Source organism: Schistocerca gregaria, chromosome 4, assembly GCF_023897955.1.
Source record: "Schistocerca gregaria isolate iqSchGreg1 chromosome 4, iqSchGreg1.2, whole genome shotgun sequence".
Lineage (NCBI taxonomy): Eukaryota > Metazoa > Arthropoda > Insecta > Orthoptera > Acrididae > Schistocerca > Schistocerca gregaria.
Window position 1 is genome coordinate 390,996,965 of NC_064923.1, and position 12,298 is coordinate 391,009,262.

At 37.6% G+C, this 12,298-nt stretch overlaps 1 protein-coding gene across 3 annotated transcripts in view; it reads left to right on the forward strand.

The window, feature by feature from the left end:
• Positions 1-12,298, forward strand: part of LOC126268196 (PHD finger protein rhinoceros) — a 199,618-nt gene that overhangs the window by 37,150 nt on the left and 150,170 nt on the right. For all 3 annotated transcript variants that reach the window (XM_049973814.1, XM_049973813.1, XM_049973815.1), the window contains exon 6: positions 7,508-7,668. In XM_049973814.1, coding sequence (XP_049829771.1) covers positions 7,508-7,668 — 161 coding nt within the window. The remainder of the gene's footprint in view (positions 1-7,507; positions 7,669-12,298) is intronic.

Consider the following 12,298-nt stretch of genomic DNA (forward strand, 5'->3'; position numbering starts at 1 on the left):
CTTTCCCTGTTGCTTCATAACCTGGGTTGTGAGTAACTAAATCCACTTTCCCTTCTTCCCTTTCTTTCCCCTCTCTCCTCCCTGATGAAGGAACATTTATTCCGAAAGCTAGGAGCTTAAATTTTCGATTGTTTTTTTGTTTCTATCGGCTGTACTGAGCTGAGGTAAGTACTGGCCAGCCCCTCTATCTCTTTGTTAGTAATTGTTTCACATCTTTATATGAGATTTTCCATTAATTAGTTAAAATTCAGTGTTTTTAGTTACTTTTTGGGGCACTGAAGACATAATATAATATTTATATGGTACACACTGTTATCATACGGTCAGATATAGACAGTTTAACAGATTTTCACACTTAGATTGCCATGTAATCATGTCTTATTTAGTTTCATAATAAAAAAAAGGTCTTTCACACACGTGTTGAATGAAGTATTGTAACACTTTGGTAACCTCATTATGGAGTCGTGGAAACTTTACCTGAGGAAAACAGTGTAGACGTCCAGAATAATTTTAACATAAATGGATTTTTCATTAAAATATAAGTTACGTAGCAGATCAATCAGTTACATTTTCGCATACATGGTGACACTTCCAAGTGGTATGGCCAATGGTCTCAAATGCTGCTCAAAAACAGATGTAACATTGGCAGTGCCCTCAAAATGTTTATAAAACTATCCTTGTAATGCTTTCAAGGCCACAATGAATTCATCATATCTCACATTTTCTTTATTGCTAGTGAGCTTGGGGCAACTAGACTGTCCCTTCTACAATGTGATTTTCTTTTTAAATACTTCGCCATCGAACCATAAATCAGTTACTTCTCACTTTGCAATGTCTTACTGTCTACAGCATTCAGTCAACACCACAAAAAATGCGAGGTCGTCAATCCATTCCAGATGTTCTAATTTTTGTTCCTGCACTTCTTTATCCTTCACATATTCAACAGTAGCAAGTATTAAATCAAAAACAATTTTCCAGGCACACCCTTTACTTAACCAACAGACTTAGGAATAATATATAAAGTCTCCATACTCTAAATTCAAATCCATTGAAAACTATTGCAAATAATGGAGGAATAAAGCATGTGATTTCTGCATTTTTACTACTGGCACCACCAGTTTCTTTATGGACTCCATGCCTGCAAGTTTAGCATAAAGTGCTTCTTGATGTAGGGAACAATTAATCCCATTTGTCAATCACAATTTTTTGCTCTTTCCTGGTTAACTAAATCTTTTAATTTTTGCTGCATATTATTGTAATGTTATTTCATAGCAAACTTGCAGTAAACATCAATTATGTGACTGCGTAATAGATGTTGAGAATTTTCATCCCTCTCTTTTGTTATTCATATTCAGTTTTAAAGGCGTGTGACAGCACACCACAGACAAATAATGAAGGCTAAAGAGCACTGACACCGTGTCCCGGCCAAACTGATGAAAGTTGTGCTCACTGAAAAATGCCACACCACAATAACAAATGAAATTTTGCACTTTGCTGGGTGCTTACAAGAATGGCTGAGCAAAGCTGAGACAGGACGAACCTCGGTGTCCATGCAGTCTGCGTGTCTGGCATGCTTGCGATTTGGCACACTGTGGCTGACCATGTTCTAATGCTTCCCAAAATCCATAAATATAATCGATCTGGATACCCTATTGTAGATGTTTGCTGTTCTCCAATGGAAATAATCTCAGCTCTTGTTGACCACCAGCTCCAACTCATTGCCTACTATCTAGCTTTCTGTATCAAGGCCACAAAGCAGTCCCACCTCTCAACATTGCGACATTAGCACCAGGATCCCTACTTGTCACTGTTGGGCCACCTGCCTGTAAACCAACATCCCCCATACCAATGTTTTTGTTACTAGCGAAATATACCTATCCCAATGTCTTGCCACCTATATCTTTTTCCATAAACATTTTTGGATTGTGTACGAGAGGATATATATATATATATACACAAACTAATCCACTGCATGACTGTGGGCACCTACATAGCACCTTTATTTCCCAACCTATTAATAAGCCATGTAGAGGAAATCATCGTAGCCACCCTTGATCCTAAACTGGTTCAGATTCAGTGATATCTTTATGATCTGGACTCAGGCCTAAGATAGTCGATCCACATGCCTCAACACCTCCTCCCCTATCCACTTTGTTTAGTTCTCCTCTTGTAAGACCTCCACAGACAAGCACCACGACCTGAATTGGGCCCGCATTCAGATGTTCTCCGTAACACACACACATTAATGCTTCTTTAACCACCTTCATGAACTAGCTACAGAGAAGCACCTCACACACACACGCAAGTTACTTTATGTTCCCTTGATTGGAACAACTTAACAATGTTCTTCTGCACCAGGACTCTTGACTTCTTATCATTGTGCCTGGAAATAATGAACTTCCTACCACAGTCTTTCACACTTCTTCCAGGGTGGTCATCAACTGATCACCCAGTCTACAAAATATAAAGTATCGGTCATGCAAAATTCAGCTTGCCCTTTTCTCCCATGAAAACCTGTGAAGTACAAATTAACACAGATGAGTATGGAAGACAGTCCTCTAATGTTCGAATACAGCTGCTTGACACAGTCACTTGCAGAGCAGTATGAAGTGAATCGATCAAGGCAAGTGGTCAAGTTTGGTTTATTGGTAGAATTATAGGAAAACATAGCTGATCTATAAAAGAGACAGCACAGAGAACACTACTGTGACCCATTCTTGAGTACTGCTCAAGTGTGTTGGATCCACACCATGTCAGACTAAAGGAAGACACTGAACCAATTCAAAGGCTTGCTGCTAAATTTGTTAGCAATAGTTTGATCAGCATACAAGTATTACAGAGGCCCTTTCTGAATTCAAATGGGAATCCCTGGAGGGTAGGCGATGTTCTTTTCTCAAGGTGCTATTGAGAAAATTTAGTTAATTAGAATTTGAGGCTGACTGGGGAATGATTCTACTGCCACCAATGTACATTTTATGTAAAAACGACAAAGATAGTATACGATAAATTAAGGCTAGTATGAAGGCATATAGACAATTATTTTTACGACACTCCATTTGGAACTGGAAAGGAAATGACTAGTAGTGGTACGAGGTACCTTCGCCACGCACCATGTGGAGTATGTATGTAGATGTAGCTATCTTGTTCCAGCCTTAAGCCACATCCCCCTCACGACATATTCATCACATCTCTTTGGAAGAACCAGGTGGCAGACCTGTGAAATGCTCCCAACTCACACATCTTATTCCAGCCTTGTCACAGGAATATACTATCCTGTCATAGGTTGGCTTACCTGTGAAAGCAGTTCTGTCATATACCAATTCTATTTAACATTTGCACAGCTTGTTATGTGAGTGTGGCCTCCAGTAGGAGCCCACCAGAATGAATGGCCACTTGGCCAAAAGCAGAATTGACCACCAGTGGCAGAAGATGTCGAATACGACTACGACATACTCTAATTCAGTGGTTACTTCACAATCTGTGCAATTTGGATTGGATCAAACCCTCCACCCTAAAGGTTCTCTGAGTTACTAGATGGAAATTTTCTTACAACTCTTCCTTTTGATCTCGCAGTCCTTCTGGGTTCAATCTCCATTGTAGTTGGGGTCAGGAACAACGGCGGTCGCGTTTAGGTTTGTTCTGCGCACCTACGTCATGTATTATCCAACAGCCAAGCATTTCAGTATTTTTCGAAACACTACTTTGAATGCTGTAGCCAGTGCAAGCATTAAAGATGAGCAAAGCAAGTTATTTAGTGAAGTTTAATTCCATTTGTTGGGAGTTGTCATTGCTGATGGTGGTAAGCAGAAAATTCTATACAAGCCAGCTAGAGACATAATTTGCAGGATGCATGCTTTCTTCAAACACAAAGCATGTGCAGGTACTACAAATGTTGCTTGGAACAACACTGCAATGTCGATACATGTCTTGATCTGCGCGGTCCACCACCATTCATGACTCTGCTTATAGTCCCTGTCTCATTCAGTTCCATCTCTTTTCCCCTACCCTGTCCCCCCTTCGCCTCCACTGCAACCTTTCAATATACGTAGCTGCCAACTACTCAATGTATTAACTTCCCCAACTTTTTATGATGTTGAGGCCGGTCAAGCAATATTTTTTAAAAGAGTAAACTGCCATTTTACCATGTATTACTATATTTATCATCTGTACTATCTATATTTTGGATCTTATGTCATTACGAAGTACAATCCTAAAAGTTGTAATTGTGTGGTCCTCACATGTAAAAGGGTGTGGGCTCAAACCTTGTCAGGTGCTTTGAAATTATGTTTTTGTGTTTGTGCTTTGGACTGCCTTTACGAATGTGAGATAACAATGGTCTAACAACATTTAGCATTGAACTTGATAAGCTGAAATCTAGATTGTACAGAAGATAAATATAGTAATACACAGCCAGATGGTGGTTTACTCATAAAAAAAATCCTCAGTTTTATTAACAGAACTGTGTGTGTTATTTCCCTAAAACTAAAGTGTTCTTTGAGCAACTTTAACATACATTTCATTTTTCTTCTGTAACTATGTAATAAGATTACTGTCTTGTTTGAGATTCTTTTACAAGAAATATGTTTTGGTTTATTTCTTGGAATCACTTTACATAAAATCGTAAACCAGACTTGTTTAAAATAAGCAGGTACATCTGCCCTGCCAAAGAAGCTTAAAGCTGTTGTCCACACTGGGTTGTGCTGCTAGTGGACCAAATTGAATTAAAAATTGTATGGATGTTTCTGTGCCCACGTTTAACCATTCATTTTCATTTATGGTACATATGAGTAATAGTAAGAATTCACTTTGTAATTATGAAAGGCATTTATGTTTGCAAATTGTTGCATAATTTTCCTCCATTTAATTCCTTTACAAGGGTATCAGAGGAATAAGTTACAGTAGAAGTTGTATTGCCAAGTAAATGGAAGTAAGTGTCATAGATCACGTCATGAGCAGCACAGAGAAAACGGCAGGAGGATCTTGGTTGATAAGGACAGTACTTGACGATATTTTGCGACGAAATTCCCCCCCCCCCCCCTGCCTCTCTCTCTCTCTCTCTCTCATGCATATATATTTTGACATCCAGCCAGTCTTCCTCTATAACAGGATCACTTATTCAGGCTTGTGTGTTAGCTCTTAAATCATAGGTCATCATTGGAATCCTGCTGGTTGGGACTATTAAACTAGTGGCAAGGGAGGGGAGGGGGGGAATCGTTATGATTTAAAGTTCTTAGTCATCAACTGTGTTACATTGTCAAGGATTAAATTCTAAATATATTTGCAATCTTCCATGAAGCAACCGTTCGCAGTCAACCATATGTAAGTTGGCAATGTTAATCCTGATGGCCCTCCTAGGGTACATGCAAAATAACCGTGTTACTCACAAATTAGGGGCCAGTGTGAAGCAGCTTGAAGCAGTGCAGAAAGTATCCCCGTGTTATCTGATGGGGCAGCACACAGTAACAGCATCAAATGCAGTGGACTGGCACCAACTGGCTGGACAGAGTGAACGGAACATTCTCTGCCCATTTTTGCACAGCTGGTGACCGACTCATTATACTAGGAGATTGGAGGCACACACATGCCAACTGCTCTGCAACCTTTGTTAAAAGATTTGGGATAAATTATTTAGTACCAAAAATTTGATTCATTCGCTTCATATAGTGTCATTTGTAGCCTGCGATTTTATGTATGGTACGTGTTAGGCCACATGTTGCAGTATGGTTAATATGAAAAACTTTATTATTTGCCATGATTTTTTCAGTGGGGTATTGTATTTATTTTAAGGGCCATTGATGGCTAGTGAATTGAGAATTGGTGTGGGTTTGCAACAACATAAGTGAACATACGCTATTGATCTGTCTTGAAACTGTTTCATCATTCTGTCACAATTGCAACTTCATTAACATGTTAGTGGTGGCAATATGTTTACACTCTGTTGTATATTTCTGAAGTAAGCTAATTTTAACATGATAACTAAAGAAGCGCAAGTGTTACTCCAAACCTCCACTGATGAGTCGACACTTCTATGGAGAAAAAAATAATAAAAGTCTGGAGAAGATAAATTGCTACTTATGTTGCTATTTTACTTAAATAATGTAATCCCGTATATAGTCAAATGTGGTGAAGTCAACCGACTTTGGACTTAACAGATCATGGGCATTGAACTGTAGTAATCAAATTTTTGTTCTATGTTATCATTGGTTGTAACATTGCTCAACACTCCTTTGGCTGAAGTTTATCGATTATACGTTATGTGGTAATTGATATTGTTTATGGCTCTAGGGTAATTTCAGTGCCGTAACTTTATCAGCAGTGGAAAAATAAATCTAGCATAATAATTGAATTTTCATATTAATTTCAAAGTAACACACAAAGAAAGTTTAAGGATAAAGAAATGTAGTCATAATTTTGCTTGATGAAATTCCTAAAAAACATACACTCTCCTTCCTTAGCACTAAAAACTGGCCGACCAACTTGCATTTTACCATGATGCCCATGAATCCTGTTTATCATGGTTCCTTTGGTAATTTTGTACACTCGGGTAGCCTTGTTAATGCTGTTTTTCCACTTAAAATTTATGTAATACATAGCTCAAAAACATCCAGGCTATATTTCTTCAATTCACCCTGATTATATTTGTGCACAAGCAGTATTTTCACACTGACAACTGTTATGATTTCACATGTATGATGCAACAAACAGAACTGCGATGTGCGTGACAAATTCAGACACTTACAACGAAGACTTTGTCATAGACGGTTGTTACTGCATCAACTGTGTCACATTGTTGCTGCATTCACTAGGTCACATTATTGCTGCATTAAGAAATGTTTGTTCATAAAAGAACCACATGAGAAAGGACAGTCAGCTATACAAGTATTCCAATAAGAATTTACAATGTTTTATTTATGTGTCTGTCAATGAGTAAGTGTTATAGGTTAACTTTTGTTATTGTTCTAGTTGTCATTGCGAAGAGTCCGTATGTTACATATATAAGACCTTGACACATGAGTTGTTTTATGCCAGTCACATGAGTAAGAGTTTTAGCTCATTAAAAAGGTTAAAAAATCGTCATTCCATCAGAAAATGGTTAGTGTTCAGAAAGAGGTTTGGAATACTGTACATTTAGCCATTGCCACGAATTATGAACTTTCGAGTAGTAAATATAACAAATAACAGAATTTCCATCACCAGTATATAGTTATGTAGAATAACATGTTTTGAACTTTATGGCCAACTCCACCCTAGTGGACAACTTTATCCCATTTGATGGTATTTTTGGTAATGAATGGCTGGAATTGAAACTTGCTAAAGTATTTTATTTCTATACCTTAATGGCTATACGTACAACTTGGATGTTCCACCTAGCAATACAGTATGACTTTAACCTATTTCTTAACCACCCAGTCAAGAAACAAATCATTGTAGAGCGTGTAGAAATGTTAGTGTATGTGTCACATTCAAGCATTGGTTTTCTCCTTAATATAATTGTGTTTCTTTCCAGTCCAAAGAAATACATCCGTATCACAAAGGATGAATTCCTATCAAGTGATGAATATTACTTGTCTAACACTCCAACAAAAGCAGAGAAAGCATGTTCGTATGATTTGGATGACTGTGATGTCGCATGGTTACAACTTCTCAATGGAGAAAGAGCAGCCATGGGTAAGTCTATTCATAGCCAGACCTAAGAAGAAACTGCCTACTACATTTTTCTATAACAGTTGTCATATATAAACATTACATAAATTTCTATAGTGAGATACAAGTAGCTATAATACATCAAAATAAAAGTTTTCCTATGGATGCTGCTGCGATAGCATTTCATGTATGTTGCAGTTTTTTATTGCCTTGACGCAGTATGTAGTGTGGGAAGCATTATGCACAAAGATAGTTGATAACTCCAGCCAATTATCCTTTCTAGAACCATAAGTGCTCCAGTTAATTATGGACCTGAAAATGGTGTACCTGTTTTTGGCAAAATTAACAGCTGTTTCCAATGAAATTAGCCTCTTTATTATTATTATTATTAAAAGATTTAACATGCAAATGAAAAGACTGTCACACTTTGTGCCTGAAGACAAGGTCTTAGTGCTTTGACACTGATGCGGATAAAATAATTTAAATAGAAAAAAAATGTTTTTATTCTACAAAATGAGGGCTTTTTGACAGACATGTATACTTTTGCAAAAACCTTTTTTCTGAAAGTGTGTTTGGTTGTTTTCTTCCTTTGGTTCTAATTAATGTTTCAAAAAAAAAAAAAAAAAAAGATTTATTCTGTTGAGAAGCAGCTGCATTTTTACGCTGGTGAACCTAAATCTTCTCTGACTTGAAGTGTATCTCAACATATTTCCCTTCCCCACTCAATTCAATAATCACAGATGCAGAATATTGATTTTGAATCACAGCATATTAGCATATTACAGAGCCTTTTTGTAGGCATTTTTAAGGTGCATGCCCACTAACAAATAAATTTCTGCAAGTCGCTTGCAGAAGCTATTTCTGCAAGTTCTTTCGTGTGGATACGTCCCCAGCATGTTGACTTCCACAAGTTTTTGTCAACTTACAGGAGTAGCTTTTGCAAGTTAGGGAAAACCGTTTCTTCCACTTGCTGCGAGTATTTGACAAACTTGCCATTGTTGGAAGGTTTTCTGAAAATTGCAGAAGTATTGTGTGTTCAGTACCAGTACAAAAATGTACAAGACCAAAAGGAGAACGGGACAAAGACAGGGGGGCAAAACAAATGCACCATTGTAATCCCCAAACAAATATAGTTGGCCACTGCAAACAAGGAAGTACGAAATGAATTTACTGAGTTTTTGTTTCACCAGAAGGAAGATAGAATGACAGTACAGATGTCTTTAAATTAAGCTGACTTTTTTTAAATATAGCAGAAACATAAATTAATTACACTTGTCATAAAAGTAATAAATACTTTCTGCAAAAGTTGAAGAGTAATTAGAAGGTCATCTCTTGGTTATACAGATTGCTGCATTTTTGTATTCTGTCTATGAATATTTGATTGTACACCAGAAAAGAAATGTTCAAAACAAGAATATGGTATTGTCAGAAAGTCTTTCACGTGGTAATATTTTGTGATAACTTAAATATGTATCCGTTTCTTCACCCAAGCACTTATTTTTATGTTAATTTTTTTGTAACTATTGTTCTTCGACAAGAGTGCCAATAATAATAATAATAATAATAATGTAACAAAGGTGGCATCTGCCTATTTTTAACAAAGACACTGTAAACTTCCACTTGTCTATCTTATGACACAACTCTACGGAAACATCTGCGAGTACTTGCAGCAAGTTTCTGAAATTAATTTACCAAAGCTAATTGTTGAAATAAACTTGTGCAAGTTTTTGTTCTAATGTAGAGACCTCAACAAGCACTCGCAAAAGTTACTTGCTTATGGAAACACATTTATAGCCATGTGAACCATACTTGACAAAGCTGCAATTAGATTCTAAAACAACTCCACTCCCATGGTAAGGGTAAACTCTTGGCATGGCCAAAATACCTTGACTAGATTTGTTTCATTGTGCCTTTAGTGCAAAGTGTGAACAGTATAATGTGGCAGTTGGCTGTAAGTGTAAATGAAATAGAACTTAGACTGTCCGAGGGAATAGGCATGGTGCAGGAAACAAACCAGTGCCTCCCATGCAGGGTAGCCAGCCTGCACTTGTGGTCTTTGTTTTTGAAAAATAGTCATGACCATAATCATAGGCAGAAACTTGAAAATGTAGCATCTATTTTTGGCATTTTTTAAAAATTGATTAGAGATGTAAATTCAAAATGTCACTCTTTTTCCCTGAAAATTAAGCCTTAATGCTTTGAGATAAGTTTCTGGTGACTGGAGAGCAGTTTGCCTGGAATGTTTCCTTTTGCAAAAACTTCAGCAACTTTTCTTCCAAAATTGTGTTTGCTTGTTTTCTTCTTTTTGCTCTCAAGAGCATTCCAGGCAAAAAGCTCTCCAATCACCAGAAACTTATTTCAAAGCATTAAGGCTTCATTTTCAGCTTTTAACAAATGATTGTTTCTGTTGAGAAGCAGCAGCATTTTCCCTCTAGTGCTCCTGTGATTTCAGGTATTCTTTGACTTTCGTTTTCTTTTTCCACCCAATTAAAAAAAAAAATCTTCGGAATATTGATTTTGACCTTCCGTGGACATTCATAGCCATATGACCCACACTTAACAGTGCTACAGATAGAAAGGGAAAGGAATTTAGCTTAGAAGTAGAACTGAAAATAACTCTGTTTGCAGTGCAGGGGAAGAATTTCAGCTTGCTCAGAATATGTTAAATGGTTTTGTTTTCTGTCACTATAGTGCAGAGTGCAGACACTATAAACTGGCAGTCAGCCACGAGCACAAACAAGTTCGAATTATGACTCCTGGGTGAGAGGAAACAAGTTTCATCTCCCTCATGCAGGGCAGAGCTTACACATGTGTTCTAAATTTCCATGAAAGCATAACCAACACAGGGCCACAGGGATCGCGGATTCCTTCTGGTGTTGTAAGGGTCATAATCAAACTCCGTGGTGGAGCAGATTTAGCCTGTTCACCCATTTAGAAATAAGAAAAGAAAACAACAAGCAACACGGAGCATCTGTAACAGGTACTGCACAATTACCTGCTAAGGTTGACGGTGCCATAAGCGAGGTAGTTCAGGCCCAGACGTTACCAATATTTAATGTAAGCACAGTTCAAAACAACTAGTCCTTAAAACTGCCATGTCAATTGTGTCCACATTACAACAACTTTTGAATAGACAGTTGTATGTTCAAAACAAACTGCCATACAGTAGCCACAAAATGGCTACTGTATGGCATTAACATATAAGTATCATAAAATGATGGTATGAAATATTTTAGTTATCGCACAAGGATGAAGAAAAGATGGGTAAAGGCTTTGTCTGTGGCTGAAAGTAATGAGCTCTTGGGGCATTTGCACTGGATAATTTAGAAAAATCACAACAAATGTAAAATGTGGTTATTTCCCCAGGAAACAATTCAAGGGCCTGCGTCATACAAATCAAGGCCTCTGTCATACAAGTTCCAGACTATATTTCATTTGCTAAATATAATCTTAAAGTATTCCTTTGATGAGTGCAATTTAAGTGTCATTAATAAAGGTTGGCATGTACAGCTTCAAAAAGAAATTGAAATGGAAAACAGTCTGCATGCAGTCAATTGTCAAAAGTGGTTTGAAAATTGTAGCTTTTCTTTCAGTTTTCAGTGGGTAAGTCATACACAAATATAAGGTTACTGTAAAAGATTGAAGCGATTCCACAGATTTGCTGTTGCTGTATTATTTTACATACTGTCAGCAGAGCTTCGCACACACATAGAAACACTCAAAAGGTTTGTGTGTGTGTGTGTGTGTGTGTGTGTGTGTGTGTGTGTGTATTATGTGTGCTCCACATGTGCCTCCCTACTAATTCTGCAGATATCAAGTCTTTAATCAAGTTTGTCCCACATTCTTTGCAGCATGTCCCTGTCAGTCTGTTCAGAAGCACTGTTGACGTGAGGTCAAAGGTTTGTTGGTACAGGATGCGTAAACACTGAATCTTACACATAACACAAAAAATTTGTGTGGGATTAGGTTGGGATAATGTTAAGGCAATGACACGAATTGCTGATCATCAACCCCACTATGACCAGTTCATCAGTTTCTCGATTTCCTGTTTTTAATAATTCATAAGCATCATGATGGAAGTGATGTGAAGACCATGCAGTTGGTAGCTGAAGTCCACGGTGCTGATCTCCAGTTGGCACATGACCCAATTTTACAGCTTGTCCAGACACATGTGGACATAAAGTTTAAACTGCTCCGAACACATTACCTTCTGGTGAATCTCAAAAGTATTGCACAATTGTGTGGGGCTTCTTTGTCTTCCAGAGTTGCACATTGTGCCTGTTCATTGTGCCATTCACGAAAATTGTTCCTTCATCACTTGAAAAACCCATCCTCTTCCATAAACAGTTGCAACTGTTTGAAAATTCAGTGCGTCTGATTTGTTGTCGTAAGTGAGTTGCTTGTAGCAATTGCAAGTGGTGAGGTTTCAGCTTCAGTCGTTTTCTTAAGATCTTTCAAATGGTCAGTTGTGATATGTTCAGTTATCTGCTTAACCTCTGTTAACTGCATACAAAACTTGCCCTCATGTGGTCAGCTGTTTCTTCACTCACTGGAGGTCAACCCATTGATTTCCCCATGCGGAGGCATCCTAAAGCTTTCAGCTGTGCATACCATTTGTAACATTACAGGACATATTGGGACACATTGAAGTATT